The sequence below is a fragment of the Rhincodon typus genome, chromosome 13, assembly GCF_021869965.1.
Source record: "Rhincodon typus isolate 14 chromosome 13, sRhiTyp1.1, whole genome shotgun sequence".
NCBI lineage: Eukaryota > Metazoa > Chordata > Chondrichthyes > Orectolobiformes > Rhincodontidae > Rhincodon > Rhincodon typus.
Genome location: NC_063344.1, coordinates 71,845,141 through 71,865,846, shown reverse-complemented (window position 1 = coordinate 71,865,846; position 20,706 = coordinate 71,845,141). Strand labels below are relative to the sequence as shown.

Genomic DNA, 20,706 nt, shown 5'->3' with positions numbered 1-20,706 from the left:
TTCCTGTTCTACTACCAATCCTTCCCTTTAATCTGCTTATACCCTGTATCAGTTAGCACAATAACCAACCAGCCAATGAGTTTTTAGCTCCTAGCTCCCAGCACTCAGCAACAGGACCTGTTTGTGTCCACTCCTCCCAATACTTTAAATTTCAACATGGACCTTGGCAACTCAATCCTCCCTTTTTCATTCCAAGTTCTTCAGTCAATGCTAATTTGCGACCACTGAGTCTCTCAAGTCCTACTTTCTGTATTTTTCACCAACAGTGGAATAAAACAATATAAGATTCTAATCAAACTGTCCAGTATTACCTCACTTCACTCTCAGGGTTGTAAAAACAGATAGAAAGCTTTGTTATTATACTTCCAGATTTCATTAGTGCTGTGTATAATGCAAGATACTTAAGCCGTCTGTTTCTTATGGAAGTTAACGGAGTGAGTGACAACTCTGAACCCGAGTACTTAGCACCAATATCCATTGCTTTTTCAAAATTGTAACTCTGGTTCTCAGAACCATTAGATACTACTGCTGTAATAAAACAGAGAACTACAGATGCTGAAGATCTGAACCAAAAACACACATTGTTGAAGAAACTCAGCAGATCTGGCAGCATCTGTGGAGACAAAGCAGAGAGAATGTTTCGAGCCCGGTCACCCTTCTTCAGAGCCGATAGCAGTTAGGAGAAGGTGCTTTATAATTGCTGAAGGTAGTGGGTAAGAGGAAGGAGGGGGAAAGGAGTAAGTGGACAGGTGGAGGTGGAGCCCAGAGAGCGCGAGAGACTGGCAAATAAAGGGATGGATAATGGTAAACTGAGAAAAACTGATAATGGTGACCAAATGTAGATGAAAATTGGTTGGCTGTACTGGAAATAGCCTACGTCATAGCAGGACCTGGGGTGTAGGGGTGGGTAAAGGACTTGACAAGAGGTTTATAAGTTCAAAAATTATTGTACGCTATATTGAGTCATGAAGTCTCCAGGGTCTCCAAATGGAAAATGACTTGCTGTTCTCCCGTCTCGTACCGAGCTTTGCTGGAGCACTGCAGCAGGCCTGAGACACCAGTGTTGGCCAGGGAACATGGTGGTATGTTGAAGTGGCATGCAACTGGAAGCTTGGTCATTTTTGTGGACAGAACATAGGAGTTCCACAAAGCAGTTGTTGAGGCTGTGTTTCATCTTCCCAAGTCTAGAGTATGCCACATTGTGAGCTGCAGGTAAAATAGACTTGATTGAGAAGGTGTGTCTGGAGCCATGAATGGTGAGGAGGAAGGAGGTAAATGGACAAGTGCTACATCCTGCAGTTGCAGGAGATGATTGGAGTGGAAGGGGTGTGAACCAACGTATCTTGGAGAGAATGGTCCCTGCAGAAGGCTGACAAAGGAGTGAGGGGAATATGTGTCTGATGGTGCCATCTGTTGGTGGTGATGGAAATGGTGACCTATGACCCTTTAGGTGCGGATGCTGATGTGGTGAGAAAAGGAAGACCATGGGGACCCTATTGTTGTGTGGAAGGGGAGAGATGAGGACAGAAACGCAGGAAATGGGTTGGACACAGCTCAGGGCCCTGTCAACCATGATGACTTGGTTGAGGAGAAAGGTGGATATTTCTGAGGTCCCCTTGTGGAAGGTGACATCACAACAGATGCCACCCTTGTCAGTATTTCACAGGGACCTTTTGCTTTGGGACACTCTGGTCCACTCCCCCTCCATTCCCAGCACCTCCTCACACCCCATGGCACCTTCCTTTTACCTCCTTCCTCTTCACTGTCCAAGGCCCCAGATGCACCTTCCAGGTGAAGCAGTGATCTACTGTATTTGCTCCTCAAAACGTGATCTCCTCACACTGTGGATACGAGATTCTGGGTGATTGATTCGCGGAATACCTTTGTTCTGTCCTCAGAAATGACCCATCAGTTGCTTGTTACTTCAACATACCACCATGTTCCACGGCCAGTATCTCTGTCACAGGCTTATTACAGTGCTCCAACGAGTCTCAGTGTAAGCTGAAAGACCAATATCTCACTTTCAAGATGTGGACCCTGAAGACTTCAGAATTTAATATCAGGTTCAATAATTTTGGAACTTGAACACCTCCTTCCATGTTGTCTACCCACCCCAAACCTCAGACATTACGTGGGCTGTTTTCAGCACAGCCAACCCATTTTCATCTACTTATGGCTGGCATTATCTCTTTGTTTCTCTCTCTCTCGTTCTCACTCTCTCTTGCTCTCTCGTTTCATCTTCATCTATCCACCTACTCTGTCATTTTCTCTCTTTTTCTCTCTTCTGTTGGTCCCTCTCCCCGTTTCCCACACTCCCCCCCACCCTCTCTCTGTATGTCTCTCTCTATGTCTCTCTCTCCCTGTCTTCCTCCTCCCCCAACCCCTCTAACTATGTCTCTGTGACTCTGTCAGTCACTCTCACGCACACGTCTAGCCAACCCTAATCTTCAGCATATACACCATCTTTTCCAAGCTAATATCAGCTCTGAAAGAAGGGTCACTGGACTCAAAACTTTAACTCTGCTCTCTCTGCCAGACATGCTGAGTCTCTCCAGTAGTTTCTGTTTTTGTTTTAAATTCTATTGTTGGTCTGGCTGAATAGAGTACTGTAAATTTTAGAGGAAAAGCAGTTAGGTTAATCATAGCACAGGTAGTTTCTTGATACGTATTTTGAAAAAGGACACTTTTATCAGTTTAGATTCATCGAATGACCGCTGTACATTTCTGTCTGGAGAAATTTGCAAAAAAGGTGAAGACCTGAAACAAATGGAAGAGGAGCACAGTAAATGCAAAATGGACATTAAAAAGGTACAGAATGAATATTAGACACTGCAGTGCCTCCCTTCTTCTTTAGTTGCATTAATTGCTAATTCTTTTTATTTAGTTGGTTAGAGTAAATCACTTGCTTTTATGCTATATAATTCCCCAGTTTCTGTTTATTACCTTGCTAACAACCATTTCAGAAATTGGCATTTCTCCTTTCATTGCTATCACTTTACTGTTACGCCTGTCCTCAACTCTGAGAAGCCTCCCTTCTGTTGATGGCATGTACACCTTGATGCCCTGTGACACCCAGTTTAGGTTCCACCAGGGCCACTCAGTTCCTGACGTCATTACAGCCTTGGCCTTAACGTGGATAAAAGAGCTAAATTCCTGAGGTGAGAGTGACAGCCCTTGATGTCAAAGCCACATTCGACCCACATTCAGTCGAATGTGACATCAAGGAGCCATGGCAAAACTGAAATCAATGGGTATCGGGGGGACAAACTCTCTGTTGGTTGGAGTCATACCTGGCATGTAGGAAGATGTTTGTGGTTGTTGGAGGTAAGTCATCTCAGCTCCAGGACATCTCTGCAGGTGTTCTTCAGAGTAGTGTCCTAGTCCCAACTTGCTTCATCAACTGCTTAGTCAATGATGTTACCTCCATCGTAAGGTCAGAGGTGGGGCTGTTCGCTGATGATTGTCCAACGTTCAGCACCTCCTCAGATACTGAAGCAGTCCATGTTTAAATGCAACAAGATCTGGATAATTTCCAGGTATGGGCTGACAAGTGGTAAGTAACATCCATGCCACACAAATGCCAAGTAGTGATCATCTCCAATTTAAAAAAAAATCTAACCACCACCCTTTGACATTCAATGGTGTTACCATTACTGAATCCCCCACCATCAACATCCTTGGGGTTACCATTAAGCAAAAGTTCATTTGGACTTGCCACATAAACACAGTGGGTACAAGAACAGGTCAGAGGTTGGAATGATGCAGCAAGTATCTCACCTTCTGACTCCCCAGAGCCTATCCGCCATCTACAAGGCAAAAGTTAGGAGTCTGAAGGTATGTTTCCCTCTTGCCTGGATGGATGCAGCTCCAACAGCACTTAAGAAGCTTGACATCATCCAAGACAAAGCAGCCCGCTTGATTGGCTCCATGTCCACAAGCATCCATTCCTTCTACCACAGACACACAGTAACACCAGTGTGTACCATCAACAAGATGCACTGTAGAAATTCACCAAAACTCCTTAGACAGCACTTTCCAAACCTGTGACCACTTTCATCTAGAGGAATAAGGGCAGCAGATACATGGAAATACCACCACCTGCAGGTTCCATTCCAAGCCACTCACAATCCTAACTTCGAAGTATAATGCCATTCTTTCACTGTCGTAAGTTCAGACTCCTGGAATTCTCTCCCTAAGGGCATTAAGAGTCTATCTACAACACTTGGACTGCAGCAGTTCAAGAAGGCAGCTCACCACTACTTTATCAAGGACATCTAGGGATGGACAATAAATGCTGGCCAGCCAGCGATGTCCCATGAATGAATTAAAAAAAAAAAATCACTTTATCCTGGTACTGCTTAATGCAAGTCACAATACAATTTTAGAGTTTTTAGTTTATTCAAGTGACATTGTAATGGCTTGAGATCCAAATTCAGAGTTGCCCTTATCTGAAACTCTGTCGACTGATTTTATTCCTTTTGCTCCTGAAAGCTGTGACAATCAGCTTTGGCATGAATAGAACGAATTGGACCTTGAGGGGCTGAATGGCTTACTTCTGATCCTACATTTAACAGACTGTGGTATCTCCTGAATAATCCTGCGCATTGGAAACAACAATCTAATTTTAGAGTGGGGAGGGAGGTATTACAGTTTGTCTAATCACATCAGATTCCAGCAGGACTCAGCGAAATTGGATTAGGTGCAGTAACACTGTCAAATTTCCTCCTCTCCTACAGCTCTAGATGCTAAAGCTAATCTCTCAGCTACCTCGATATGATCAGCTAACAGTTTAGACCATGTAATTGATCCTGCATTAATTCCACCCTACCTTACTCTGCACCAAAAGTATGACAAGCAGTCTGCTTCCAGATGACTAACATTGACATTCTTTAACCATCTTCTCACTGGTGCCTGATGTGAAATTGGAATGACCTTTTTCTGTATTTTCTTCACTATGAGTAAAAACGTTCAGCCTTCACATCTTGATTATGCCTCTCACCCACATCAGGAGCTTGCTACGTTAATAAATAACAGCTGGGGAACTTTGTAGTCCAGTTTATTTGAGACACTAGCAAAGTGGCAGCATTTGGGTGTAATGATTTTATCTTAGATTGTTTTATCTGCTTGTGCGATGTGGGTTTCACTGGCTGGGACAGTAATTATTACCTATCCCTAATTTGTTTGGAGAAAGTGGTAGTGAACTGCCGTCTTGAACTACTCTTGGGCGTAGGGACAGTGCTGTTCAGAATTGAGTTCCAAAATTTTGACGCAGCAACAATAAAAGAGCAGCAATAATCGTTCAGAGTCAAGTTGGTGAGAAGCTTTGGAAGGGAACCTGCGGATGATGGTGTTCCCATGTGTCTGCTGACCTTGTCCTTCCACGTGCTAAAGGTCACATGTTTGAAGGATGAATTGACAGTCCACAACAAGGCACAATTTGTGGTTTGTGAGTATATTGCAGCACATCATGGTTGACGTTCGTCCAAGCAAATTTTGACCATGTTACCACAAACTCATTTGCATATGTCCTAAGAAAATCTGCCATACAATCGTAGAATCATTCAGCACAGAACCGGCCCTTCAGCTCACTGTCTATGCCGGCCAACAAACAACAAACTACACTAGTCCCATTTACCTGCACTTGGTCCATAGCCTACTATGCCCTGTCATTGAAGTACTTATCCAACTGCTTCTTAAATATTGTGAGAGTACCTGCTTCCCTACCCCCTCAGGCAGCACATTCCATATTTCTGGGTGAGTTTTTTTTTTCTCTGACGTCCTGTAAATCACTTACTTCTCACCTTAAACCTCTGGTTTTAGACACGTCTGCCATGGGGAAGAAATTCTCATGATCCAGTCTGTCTGTGCTTCTCATAATTTGGTATACCTCAATCGGACAACGCCTCAGCCTCCTTGCTCTGAGGAAAATGAATCCACCATCCCGTCATAACTAAGATTTTTCATTCCAGTCAACATCCTGGTGAATATCCTCTGCAGTGTCTCCAGTATAATCATCTCCTTTGCTTTATAAAGTGTGAAAATAGACGATAAGTATTCCTTTAAGACCTCACCCACGTCCACTGGCCCTACGCACAGGTTCTCATTTGGTCTTCCAATAGGTCTGACTCTTTGCCTGGTAATCCTGTTACTCTTAATATACTGATAAAACACCTTGGGATTTTCCTTGATCCTATCTGCCAAAGCTATTTAGAGGCTCCTCTTTGTCCTCCTAATTTCCTTTTTAAGCAACCTTCTATCCTCTCTGTACTTTGAAGGGTCTCCCCTGTTTTTAATGCACTGTACTGAACATACACTTCCTTCTTTGTCTTCATCAACTTTCAATGTCCCTCGACATTCAGGTTTACTGGACTTGCTTCCCTTGCCCTTCACTCTTAGAGAAACATGCTGGTCCTGAATTCTGATTTTATTATTTTTAAAAGACTCTTGCTTTCCAAATGTAGACTCCTTGCAAGTTGCTGTTCTTTGTCTATGTTTGCCAGATCCTGATATTAAAATTGCCTTCCCCCAATTCAGATACTTAACTTCTGCACTATCCTCCTCCCTTTCCATAGTGGCTTTGAAACTTACAGACTTATGATCACTATTTCAAAATGCTCGCCCACTGAAGCTTCGACCACTGGAGTGGCTTCATTCCCCAGGATTAGGTCTAGCACTGCCCCATCTCTAGTCGTACAGGCACAAAAAAGCTTTACTGGATGCTCTTTAAAAATTCCACCCTGTCTAATCCGTTAATGTACTAAGGCGCTCCTAGTTAACATTAGCAAAGCTGAAGTCCCTTACAAATATATCCCTGTTTCCCTCACACTTTCCTGTGATTTGCCTTTCTCTGATCCAATTTTGCAGGACAGCATTTTAATGCATAAATTTTTTTCAAACATTGTTTAAAAAATCTGCAAAATAAACTTGAGTGATTAACTTATGAGATTTGATTAATATTAAATAGATTTATCACAAGAATATTAGTCAGTCCTTCTGTCAGTCCTTGGTTGAGTTGAAATATTGAAAAACACTTCCATTGCTTCTGTAAATTGTAATACAATAAATTATTTCTTAGCAATTTAAAATATATATTTAAATGCTTTTAAAGGTTGCCTAGTTGTATCTTTGTGTCTGCTCCGACATCTGATCCTCCACCAGAAACACCCACACAAAATGAAGCTCTTAAAACAATCACAGATGACAGAAAGTTGACTGATGACTAATTCAATCAGAAGCTTCATTTATGAGATGTGGTTATCACTGGTAAGGCCTACATGTTTTGCCCATCCCTAATTACCCTCAAGAAGGTAGTAGTGAGCTGTTGTCTTGAAGGCAACCAAGTGGTTTGACATTTTCAGGAGCAATTGAGAGTCTGACACTGGAGTTACATGATTAAAGATGGCAGATGAAACAGCTGAAGGTGAATGCAGCCCAACCATCTTCCACTGTTTCATCAATGAACTTCCCTCTATCATATAAGTTTCACGTGTCAGAATTCAAATTCAAATTCCATTTTAATTTTATTCTTTTGAGACTTTAATAAATAAGGCAATAGGAGACAATCAGGTGCAGTAAATCAGCTTTGTTACCATTACTGATCTGAGCTTTCTGGTCCAGAGGCACGTGGTTGAATATAACTTCTTCAGCTGCTGATGTGGGATTTGAATTGACGTCTCTGGACCATTACTCCAGGTTGCTAGATCACTACTGCAAACGTTACTGTATACTACATGACTGGGTATAATTAATGGAAGCGTGCTGTGATGATTAATTTAATCTGAGGCACAACCACTTTTATGCGGAGGGCTGGCTGTCTTCAACAATATTTTCTTAAACTAGTGCAAAAGGCTGTGAAAATTTGATTTGCACTGGGATAATTTGTGTTGAAGTTCAGTGTTTTTTGGGATTAATTTGACTGATTTTAGATGGTTTGAATTAATGCAAATTGCACAGTCCGGTTGAAATTCCAGGGATTTAAGTGAAGCTGTTCAACAAGAAACTTGGTTTCTTCATTTTTCTTTTTCTGATTGTTTTAAAACTCTGTGTCCCTCCAGGTTAGAAATGGAAAACTCATTGAATTCCATTGGCCACCATATATATAAATGTCCAACATGCAAGGGAAAACAAAAAAATAATGGCACAAAGTTGTTTAGTTTGTTGTAGAAGCCATCAATTCACTGGTCCATTATGAGTGGTTACATCATTATGGCATGATTGAGAACAGCTTCAGTCAGTGTTGAGAGTGCATTGGGAGGATATCTGACCGCGGGAGCATCAGGAAGAGCTGATGGAGTTCCTATAATGAATGCTCTGAGTAGACTTTGAATTCAGTCTTTTCTTTTGGTAACAGCTTCGGGATCAGTTGAGTTCTCTTGAACAGCAACGCCACTCTGAACTGAAGGGAATGAAATTGGAGATTGCCCAATTGACCACTGAACTGCACCAGCGTGACTTAACGATTGCGACTATGAGTGCAGCCACCTCCAACATGGAACGACAGCTTCGGATTGAATTAGATAAAACTGATAAGAAAGTACAAGAAGTTAAGGTATTTAGACGAACTCTCAATTTGTTTTGTTTTACCAGTTGCATGATTCTTATAGATTTGACTAGGAAGTTCCACTGATCGAAGTGAAGCATATAAGTGCCAGAGAGTGAGATATAAATGGGGATAGGGTCCTACTCCAACAATACAATCCTCGCAGATATCTGCACTGCCTCAATATTGGCCTCCCTTGCATCCTAAGTTTTGATTGCTGTGCCGTTAGTTGCTGGCCATTCAGCTACTGAGGCCCTCAGCTCTGATAATATTCCTTGTCTAGCTCTTGAGTCATTGAGTTACACAGCACAGAAATGGATGCTTCAGTCCAATTAATCCACATCAACCATGTTCCCAAACCAGTCCCACTTGCCTGCATTTGGCCTGTATCCCCCAGGGTGACCGGAACTGCCAGGTGGGTGGGTTATGTTATCCCACTTTAATAGAGATTGGAATTTAAGAAGAAACAGCAAAAAGCAAACTTTACGGTCTTGATTGTTCATATCTAAGAGGGTAATTTTGATAATTAGGGATTGAGAGTGAACTGAGGGATACTGAAAGGTTTTACAGGTGACAATACGTTGGTCCAGACCTTGTGACCTAAGATGAACGTTTGGATCTTGCGAAAGATCTGAAGCATGGACTTTGATGGGAATTATCCATGAATTTTAAACTTTTTAATGGGCAGTTTCCCTTCTACACGTGACTCTCCACAGGAACCTGTAACTCTGGGCTAGAGCCAAAGACTTTTGCCAGTTCTGACACCTACTTGAATAGCTATCCAGGAAAAGATATTAAGTATGACATCTAGTCTAACTCCTGTGTGATTAAAGAGCTGACTTCCCGACCACTGACACACATACTCTATCTCTCCAAAATCTTAGAATCGTACAGCATGGAAACATACCCTTCAGTCCATAATGACAGGTTTTCCAAACTAATCTAGTCACACTTACCTGTGTTTGGCCCATATCCCTCTGAACCTTTCCGATTCATGTACCTGCCTGAACGTCTTTTTAAATGTTGTAACTGTTCCTGTATCTACCACTTCCTTTGGCTGCTCATTCTGCATATGAACCACCCTCTGTGTGAAAACATTGGTCCTCAGGTCCCTTTTTCAAATCTTTCTCTTCTCACTTTAAAAATATGTCCGCTAGTTTTGAACTCTCTCACCCTAGGGAAAAGACCTTTGCTATTCGCCTTATCTATGCCCTTCATGATTTTATAAACCTCTATAAGGTCTTCCCTCAACCTCCTACACTCCAGTGAAAAATGTCCCAGTCTATCCTGTCTATTTTTATAACTAAAATCCTTCATTTCCTAGCAACGTTCTTTTCTGAACCCTCTCCAATTTAATAACACCCGTCCTGTATAACGTCAACATGACGTCCCAACTCCTATGCTCAGTGATGTAAGCAATGAAAGCAAGTGCGCTAAATGTCTTCTTAACCATCCTGTCTACCTGTGTTGCAATTTTCAAGGAACCATGTGCCTGATCCCCTAGGTCTCCCTGTCATACAACACTACCCAGGGCCCTACCATTAACAGTATAAGTCCTGCCCTTGTTTGTTTTACCAAAATGCAGTTAATTCCATCTGCCGCTCCTCAGTCCACTGTCCCAATTGATCGAGATCCCTTTGTAATTTTACTTAACATTCTTCACTGTCAACTATACCTAAAAGAGATAGATGTAAGGTAGGGGCTGAAAATACTTTTGATGTACTGGCATGGACAGTAGTTACAACAGGACAAAGGGCCCTCCTCTAAGAAATTTGTTTCGTGTATTTAATCAGCAACAACATAAGTTTACATTATAGTTACAATATGAATATAATAAAGCATCCTAAGGTGCCTCACTGGAGCACTATAAAGTAAGGTATAATACTGAGCCAGAAAAGCTTGGTCAAAGAGGTAGGTTATAATGATTGTCACAAAGAAGAAAACCAGAGAAGTCCAAGGAGAGAATTTCAGCTCATGAGGACTGGTGATGCCATGTTGGTTGAACAGTAAAATTAGGGATGCACAGAGGAGTGCAGATATCTCGGAGCATTGCAGGGCTTGTGGAAATCTCAGTGATGGGGAGTGGGGAGGTCCAGTGTAGGTCAGTGAATGCAGGGTGATGGAGAAAAGGGACTTGGTGCAAAATAAGATGGCAGCAGAGCTTCTGATGACCTCTCGTTTAAACAGGGTAGGCTGCGTGTGAACATGAGGTCAGAAGTGTATCTGCAGATTAAATGAGACACTGATCTCAGTGGTTGCCAAGGAGAAGGATTGAGTTTTATATCCTCTGTCTTGGTTACTACTTTTGTGATTTGATAGAATATTTTGTTTGGTAATGCACCTGTACAGCACCTTGGGACTTTATGCTTCATTTAAGATGCTACGTAATTGCAAGCTAATGTGGTAAATATGAACATCTGAAGTCATGAAAACTTCTAAGCCTGTAGTATATTATGACCGTTAAGTAAAATTGTCAACCTCCTCCATGACTTCAATCTCACTTGCATGTAGGCAGTACATTTAGACCTTCTCCTCCTAAGCCTAGAAATGTATAATTGGCTACTCACGATATTGTAGAAAGTTGGTTCTTATTATGTTGTCATCCCTTTCCAGTCAGTTTGGATGCATTGTACTCTTCTGAAGATAGCAATTTCTGACTGGGAAGCAGTCCCATAGTCCGTGAATGTCTTCAGATCATTTATCAAAGAAACATCATAGCTGAGCTTGACACTATTGCTAGGTATCAACATTGAATGATTGTTTCTTTTTCCATCCAGCTACTGCTACTGCATTCACACAGAGCACAGATCAGACCCAAGAGCTGTTTGCTGCGTATAGTTTGGCTGGTTGCTTACTCACTTCTCAACCACCTCAGCCTCAGAAAAATGCAAGTGAAAATTTCAAGTAGGGGCCCATCATCAGAATTGATTTCCCTGGAAGTGATAAATCTAACTCCATTCTCCCAACTCTCATATTTAAATCACAGTCGCACATTTACTTTGTCATTTCACTTATCATTAAATACAAAGTTATTTCCCATCCTTTTTGTTTTTTGGATTGAGAAGCAATGAGTTGGGCTGAAGCAAACCATGAGAAAGTAATTTATGCTTGATCACAACCTGTTGCATTTCTCATCCATCCTACTACGGATTAGGGCAGAACAATACCATCACAAAACACAGCAAGTGGGAACATGAATCTTGCGCTACACTGTTCAGTCTGTGGCAGTAGACCTATTTTAGTTGATTCATTTAGTTATTTTGTTCATTGACAGTATGCTCCTTAGGAGAGTATTGATTTACCATGGATGTCCAGCATGAGGATTAGGGATAGAAGCTGGTGGTATTTATATTCGACATGTGCTGCTGTAGTCAGGTATTGTCTGATAGTTAGGTATCTTTATACAAAATATTTGCTTTTAGAAATATTCCATTACAAAGTTAAATGACCTAATTCATCATATATCCTGCACTTTGAATTGTAGAGAAATACATGACATTGCCATTGTGTATTATGTACTCCCCTAGTATTTGCCTAAACAGAGCAGATAGAGAGAACTTCCCATTTGTGGAAGGATTGAGAACAAGGGGAAAGGTATTGCATTTTGGTACAAGAAGTGGGACAGGACTTATATAATTAATGGTATGAACTTGGGTAGTGTTGCACAACAGAGGGACCTAGGTGTTCAGGTATATATTTCTTTGAAGTTTGTGTCATGTATAGACAGGGTGGTTAAAAAGGCATTTAGCACACTTGCCTTCATTGCTCAGTCCTTTGATTATAGGAGTTGGGAAGTCTTGTTGGGGTTGTATAGGAGATTGGTGAGGCCTCTTCTGGAGTACTGTGTCCACTTCTCATCGCCCTGTAATAGTAAGGATATTATTAAGCTAGAGAGGGTTCAGAAGAGATTTACCAGGGTGTTGGTGGGTATGGAAGGCTTGAATTAGACTGGGACTTATTTCACTGGAGTGTACGAGGTTGAGAGATAACAGAGAGGTTTATAAAATCATGAGGGGTGTAGTTAGGATTAGTGGTAGGTGTTTTTCCCTAAAATGGGGATTTCAAGATTAGGGAGTATATTTTTCAGGTGCAAGGAGAGAGATTGCATGTGGAATGAACGACCTGAGGAAGTGGTGGATGTGGACACAGTTACACTGTTTAAAAGACACTCAGATAAATACATGAATAACAAAGGTTTGGAGAGATATGGACAAGAAGCAGGAAGGGTGGAACTAATTTAGTTTGGGATTATGTTTGATATGACTGGTTGGACCGAAGGACCTATTTCCGTGCTGTTTGAATCTGTGACTCTATGACATGGATTTTAGGTAATTGGTAAAAGAAGGATCGGAGATATGAGGAGAAAGCTTTTTTTATTAAGCAAGTAGTTAAGGTCTGTAATGTGCTTCTCAGAATGTGGTAGAGGTTGTTTCAATTGAGGGGCTGTTCAGGTGGGAACTGGATTTTTATATGAAACTAAAGTTATGGGGAGAAGGGAAAGGAATGCCACTAGGTGCATTGCTCATTCACAGAGCCAGCACAGACACAATGGGCTGAATGGCTTCCTGCATTCTATTAAAAGAACAATGAATGTGGTGAGAGCATGTGTAAAGGCTCAGGGCAATGAGAAAAATGGATATCTAGTTGGCTGTGACTAGGGATAAATGATAATCATTCAGAGCATGTGACAGATGGAGCTCAGTTGGTTGTACTCTTACCTCAGAACCACTAGCTCCATGGTTGGAGTGCAGAAAAACCAAGGTTAGCACTCTATTACAAAACTGATGGAACGCTACACTGTTGAGAGTGCATCTCTGAGATGAGACCTCAAACAAAGACTCCATCGTTCTGTTCAGGTGGATTTCAAAGATCCCATTTACAAGAAGAAGAGTAAGGAAGTTCTGCCTGGTGTCTTGACCAATATCTATTCCTCAATCAGCATCATCAGAACAGATTATCTGATTATGATCACATTGTTAACCACATTCACAATAAAGAAAATGTTGGCAGAATGCAGACGTTAATCTGTGCTAGCAAAGCAAAAGAGTGGAGGATGAAAAGTGGGGTCTCGGAGGTCAGTGCTGAGACCACAGTTCACAATCTGTATCAACGACTTAGACTTGAAACGCAATTTTTAAATCTGCAGAAACATGAAATTGAGGGTTCTGGATTGCAACATATTACAAGAAGCCAATATTAAACTTTCGATGCAATTGGCAAATAAATGTCATCACCTTTAGTGTGAGTTATTACATTTTAATAAGATTAGTAAAATATTTCCATTACTTGGAAAATGTGAATCTAGATGAAGTGTAAAGTGATCTGGGATTACAAATGCTCAAATTGAACAACCATTTAATAACTCCATAAAATGCAATTGAAAATTAGGGTTTATTTCTACAGGGATAGAATTGACAAGTAGAAAGGTTATTGCTAAGCTCATTGAACCTTGGCGATACACAAGCAGAATCTGTAGATGCAGGAAGTCTGAAATATCATCAGAAAATACTGGAATACAGGTTATGTTGGGAGAGAAACAGAGTTAATGTTTCAGGTTGATCTTTTACCAGAAACTGGAAAGACTTTGAAATGTAGAAGGTTTAAAGCAAATAAAAGTTGTTGGCAAGGATGGTTTGACAAAGATTAGAAGGCAAAGTCTGTGATAGGATGGAAGCTAGGAGAGATTAAAACAGTGACATTGGTGATGCAAGACAAAAGGGAGTGAAAGTGGAACAAGAAAAGATATGTCTAACGGAGACATGAGCAGTACCATAGCTGCCACTGAAAATAAACAAATATGAAAGCAAGACAGTAAAACCAAAACGTGCAAAAAAAGTGAATGCAATACAGGCAGTGATTGTGATCTGAAATGAATTCAAAGTGAGTACAGAAAACTGCAAAGTACCTGATAAAAAGATGCACGTTTCCTCGAGCTGCCATTAAGCTTTATTAAAATGGTGCAGGAGGCCAGAAGAGCGAGCGGTCAGCACGGATGGAGGCGGAGAAATAGAAAGACAAACAGCTGGAAGTTTGGGGTCCTGCTTACAGATTGGAAGAAGTTCTGCAGAGTGGTTACCCGATTTACATCTGACCTTCCCATTTGTGAAGCAGATTGCATAGTTACCAGCAGATGCAGTAAAATAACTTGAAAGAAGTACAAATAACTTGATGCTTCACTTGGAAGGAGTGTTTGAGGCCTGGGAGAGAAAAGCTGAAAAGGAGTAGGTGTTCCGTAATTCTATGGAACAGCACTGGTGTTTGCAAGTATCTGCTGGCCTTATTTCTCTCTGTGATAGAGGTACTGGGTTGGGAAGAATGCAATGGAGGCCATCAATGTAAAATAGTTACCAAGAAATCAAATGAGGATTCATCTGTCTTTCAATGTCGGCAAAACTAAAGAACTGATCATCGACTTCAGAAAGAAAGGAGAACACGCCCCCATCTCCATCAGTGGAATTGAGATTGAGAGAGTGAAGAACATCAAGTTCCTTGGAGTGATGATAACCTGTCCTGGACTTCCCACATAGATGGGACAGTCAAGAAGGCACAACAACGCCTCTTTTTCCTCATGTGGCTCAGGAAATTTGCCATGTCCATAAGGCCCCTCACCAACTTCTACAGATGCGCCATTGAAAGCATACTGTCCCGGTGCAGAACGGCCTGGTATGGCAACTGCTCTGTCCAGGACTGTAAGAAACTACAGAAGGTGGTGTGCACAACCCAGACCATCACAGAAGCGAGCCCTCCATCCATGGACTCTATTTACACAGCTCGCTGCTGTGGAAAGGCTGCCAGCATCATCAAAGACCCATTGCACCCTGGTAATGGTTTCCTAGAACTTCTTGAGAAGATACAGAAGCCTAAACGCATGCATGAGCAGGTTCAGGAACAGCTTCTTTCCGATCTTTATCAGACTGTTGAATGGACTCTCACCTCAAATAATGTAACCTGCAATATTACCTATATGCCTCAGTCTTTATGATCTGTACATCTTTTGCTTGCAGTCATCTGCCTGTACTGCTCATAAACAAAGCTTTTCACTGTATTGCCACTGTATGTCGGTACACATGACAATAAATCAATCAATCAGCAGGAACTAATTTAGGCAAATAGCAAAATGAATTTAGGGTGAAGTTTTGAGCATATTGGGGGAAAAAGGAATAGTGTATTATGCTAATTGTTAGAGCAGGAAGGATGAAAGAAGACGTGAATGGAGTACAAACACCATCATTGACTAGTTTTGCTTTCATGCTTTATATTCAATTTAATTTTAACAGTCGTGACTTAGTTTTAGATTTTCACTTGAATACACTTTTAACTTATTTCAAGATCAAAATGGACACATGCTGAATAATTAGTAACATTTCAGGTCTCAATATTTAAAGTAGATGTTAAAGTGCATTTCTTTTCCTTTCATTCCAGATCACCCAGATTCAGTTAGAGACCATGAAATCGGAAAATGAATACTTAGCAGCAATGTTAAAAGTAAATGGGGTAAGGGCATATTCAGAATTATTAGGTGAGGAAGGGCCACGTTTTGGTTTACTTCGAATCTGCAATATACTGTTTGCCCTGATTTCGGTATGGAGCTATTGGTTGAAAGGATACAGCTCTCTGCCGTTGATTCCAGTCAGCATTAAGAGAAAGTATGAAGGAAAACGTAATTACCCAATTTGGTCTTCCAACAGAGAGTCTGAGATCAAGAATCCTTTCTGTTCAAGATTGATGTTGCAAGCCACACAGTCATATTTCTAAGATTCGCTGGGCCCATTGTTTCAACTGGTCGTGTGTGGGTTGAAGTCTCACTCCAAATATTTGAGTACAATATGCTGACACTCTTATGATGCAGTATTGCACCGTCAGAGGTGTCACACACATCAAACCAAGATTCAATCTGTTCACTGAGATAGACTTAATATTCTTCAGATTTTAGGGAGAAATATTAATGTTCTAGTCAATATTTATTCCTCTCAGATGAGTAAAACCAGGACACATTGGTTTTCACAACATTGCTGATAGTGTATTGTTCAAAGTGCAAAACTACCTCAGTCAAAACAGAAATTGCTAGAGAAACTTAGGAGGTCTGGTAGCATCTGTGAAAAGAAAAGAGCATTAATATTACAAGTGTTGCTGGACTTGAAGTGTCACTGAACGCAAAGCATTAACTCTCTTTTCTGTTTGCATATGCTGCCAGACCTGCTGAGTTTCACCAGCAGCTTTGGTTTTTGTTTGTTTCAGACCTCCAGCATCCACAGTCCTTTGTTTTATTTTTGTCAAAAAGCGTCTAATTTTACTCAAATAAATGCAGCTATTACTATTTTCATGTTAATGATTTGGTTGCAGAAACATTTGTTTTGAAAAGTTGTTTCTAAGCTGTGCAACTAATGTGTTTAATGCTTGATTCATGGTTTTGAAAGTGAACCTTTGACACTCAACTACTTTTTAACTACGTGACAGAAAGTCCCTGGTAATCCAACCACTGTTATTTAATTCAGCCAGGCTTGCAATGTCAGACACCGTAATTGTCCTCATTGCATTTGAGCTAGATAACTGGGATATTAAGAAGAGTTCCGAATCATTCTTAATCATTCTGACCTCAGTATGTGTGCGTGGTAGTACGATTGTGCTCAACAGTGATGTTCTCTGTGGTTGAATGGTCTGTGACTCTGGATTGAAACTTGAAAATTGGTGGCATTGTTAAGTTAAAGGAATCCATGACTTCCAAAGGGGGAGAGAGAGAAAGGGGAAAAAAAATTAACAAGCTCTCCATTCATTCCAAAAACAGCAGAATTGTTCGATAACAGACCTTCGCGATGGCTATTTTTCATCCCTGAGGCAACTGGATCAAGAAAACCAGCAACTCCAAAAAGAATTGGCTGATGTGAGAAGCAAGTTGGAGACATCTACCAAGGTGTCTCAGGACAGATACGAAATGCTCCTGTTACAGATACAGAACAAACTGACAGATATCAGAGAAACGGAGGATAGGTATGGAGTCTTTCCAGGCAATATATGTTAAAGCTCATCTTAATTCACTACATTAATTTCTAACTTGTTTATCATCTTTGGAGTATCAACTCATGTGCCAGAGATATGTGTTCAAATTGCACCATGGCAACTGAGGGAATTTAAATGCAATTAAGTAATAATTGTGAAATTAAATGCTGGTCTCACTCATAATTGTTCACATAGAATCCATACAGTGTGGAAACAGCCCAATTGGCCCAACGAGTCCACACCAACCCTTCGAAGAACATCCCACTCAGACACCCCAACTGCCCGCCCCCCCCTTTAAAAAAAAACATCCAAGCATCCGATCCCTGTAACCCTGCATTCCCCATGGCTAATCCACCAAACCTGTACATCTTTGGACTGGTCCTAAAATCTATCTAGGTTGAGATAATCGACCCCCTAACAACCACGACCATTTTCCTATGTGTCTGGTGTGACTCCACCCACCGGAGAGTTTGCCCCCTGAAACCCACTGATTCCGGTTTTGCTAGGGCTCCTTGATGCCACACTCGGTCCAATGCAGCCTTGATATCAAAGGTTGTCACTTTCCCCTCACCTCTAGAATTCAGCTCTTTAGTCCATGTTCGAACCAAGGCTGTGATGAGGTTGAGTGGCCCTGGCAGAACTCAAACTGGGCATCACTGAGCAGGTTATTCCTGAGCAGGTGCTGCTTGATAGCACTGTTGATGACACCTTCCATCACTTCACTGATGATCGAGAGGAGACCGACAGGGCGGTAACTGACCGAGTTGAATTTGTCCTGCTTTTTGTGTACAGGACATACTTGGGCAATTTTCCACATTGTCGGGTAGATACCAGTGTTGTAACTGTACCGGAACAGCTTGGCTTGGGGAGCGGCAAGTTCTGGAGCACAAGTCTTCAATACTATTGCTGGAATATTGTCAGGGCCCATAGCCTTTGCAGTATCCAGTGTCTCTAGCTGTTTCTTGATACCATGAGGAGTGAATCGAATTGCCTGAAGACTGGTATCTGTAATGCTGGGGACCTCTGGAGCAGGCTGAGATGGATCATCCACTCGGCACTTCTGGCTGAAGATTGCTGCGAATGCTTCAGCCTAATCTTTTGCACTGATGTGCTGGGCTCTTCCATCATTGAGGATGGGGATATTTTTGGAGCCTCCTCCTCCAGTGAGTTGTTTAATTGTCCACCACCATTCACGACTGGATGTGGCAGGACTGCAGAGCTTAGATCTGATCCGTTGGTTGTGGGATCGCTTAGCTCTGTCTATCACTTGTTTTCGTTGTTTGGTGTGCAAGTAGTCCTGTTTGGTCGCTTCACCAGGTTGATATCTTCTCTTCAGGTATGCCTGGTGCTGCTCCTGGCATGCCCTCCTGCACTCTCCACTGACCCAGGGTTGATCCCCTGGCTTGATGATAATGGTTGAGTGGGGGATATGCTGAGCCATGTGTTTACAGATTGTGCTGGAGTACAATTCTGCTGCTGTTGATGGCCCACAGTGCCTCATTGATGCCCAGTCTTGAGTTGCTAGATCTGTGCGAAGTCTGTCCCATTTAGCACGGTGATAGTGCCACACAACACGATGGAGGTTGTTCTCAATGTGAAGGCAGGACTTTGTCTCCACAAGGACCGCGTGATGGTCACTCTTGGACAGATGCGACTGCAGCTGGCAGATTAGTAAGAATGAGATCAAGTATGTTTTTCCCTCTTGTTGGTTCCCACACCACCTGCCGCAGACCCAGTCTAGCAGCTGTGTCTTCTAGGACCCAACCAACTTGATCAGTAGTAGTGCTGCCGAGCCATTCTTGATGGTGAACATTGAAATCCCCCACCTAGAGTACATTTTGTTCCCTTGCCATCCTCAGTGCTTCCTCGAAGTTGTTCAACATTGAGGAGAGAGGTAGTAAGAACTGCAGATAATGGAGTCAGAGATAACACAGTGTGGAGCTGGAAGAGTACAGTAGACCAGGCAGCATCAGAGGAGCAGGAAAGTTGACGTTTTGGGTCGGGACCCTCCTTCAGAAATTGGGGAGGGGGAAGGGAGCTCAGAAATAAATAGAGAGAGGAGGAGTAGGGCTGGGGAAGGTAGGTGGGATGGTGATAGATGAGTGCAGGTAGGGAGTGGTGGGGATTGGTCAGTGAGGTGGGAAGAGCGGATAGGTGGGAGAAAAGATGGACAGGTCAAGGAGGTGGGGATGAGAGGGAGGGTTGGTCATAGGATGAGGCTGGGGGTGGGGAGATTTTGAAACTGGTAAAGTCCACATTGAGACCATTGGGTTGTAGGCTCCCAAGGCGGACTATGAGGTACTGCTCTTCCAGTTTCCAGGTGGGTAATCGTTAAGCAGTGATCTTAAAAGAAACTTTTTCAGATGATATGGAATGCAATCGAATTGTTCATCAGTAAATTAATTCCCAAGGTAATTCCTATGCAATCTACTATATCTGGGTTTCCACGGGATCCCAATGTGCTACTCCAGCCTGCACTAGTCCAGTCAACACTGTTCCCAGTAGTTCTCTATCCATCAAAATGCCTGGGCCAATAAATTAGCATAGGAATCCGTCATTGTCAACATCCTGGGGCTTACCATTACCAAAGGCCGAACTAGACCAACTATAAACGTATTGTGTAGCTACAAGAGCAGCTCCGAGCCTGGGATTTCTGCAACAAGTAACTTAACCCCTGACTCCTCATAACTTTTCAATCATACATGCAACGAAAAGCTGAGTGAAAGCAATAGGACAACAAACCTCATCACGCAGCAAATGGGTCATGTCTAAAATGCACTACCAAAATGCATGGTGGAGACAGGTTCAATCAAGGCTTCAAAATTAGACTGTTATTTGGAAAGGCAGAACCTGCAGGCTTGGGAATGGGCGAGGAAAGCAGAAGAATGGAACCAAGTGAGATGGTCATTTGAAGAGTCAGTGCAGACACAATGGATTGCATAGCCGCCTTCTGCACTTAGACAGAACTGTGATTCTTTCTTTGTTGTTGCTGGTGATGGTCAAAGACCTTGTTTGAGATCTCCTTAAGAGATTGGTTACATTACATAATTTTCCTGTAGGGATCCTTTTTTATGATCCTTAAGCAGTGGGCATCCCTGATAAAACCAACCCTAGTTATCCTGACAAGGTGATGTTGGGCTGCCTTTTTGAACTAATTAATGTGTGATTAA

The 20,706-nt window shown here is 42.0% G+C and overlaps 1 protein-coding gene across 8 annotated transcripts in view; it reads left to right on the top strand.

The window, feature by feature from the left end:
• The window catches only part of cep63 (centrosomal protein 63), a 96,455-nt gene that overhangs the window by 65,131 nt on the left and 10,618 nt on the right, over positions 1–20,706 (top strand). For 4 of the 8 annotated variants that reach the window (XM_048604705.1, XM_048604701.1, XM_048604699.1 and 1 more), the window contains 4 exons: positions 2,694–2,808; positions 8,351–8,548; positions 15,962–16,033; positions 17,325–17,527. In XM_048604705.1, the coding sequence (XP_048460662.1) occupies positions 2,694–2,808; positions 8,351–8,548; positions 15,962–16,033; positions 17,325–17,527 (588 nt within the window). The remainder of the gene's footprint in view (positions 1–2,693; positions 2,809–8,350; positions 8,549–15,961; positions 16,034–17,324; positions 17,528–20,706) is intronic. The other 4 variants (XM_048604702.1, XM_048604704.1, XM_048604703.1 and 1 more) reach the window with 4 other exon arrangements.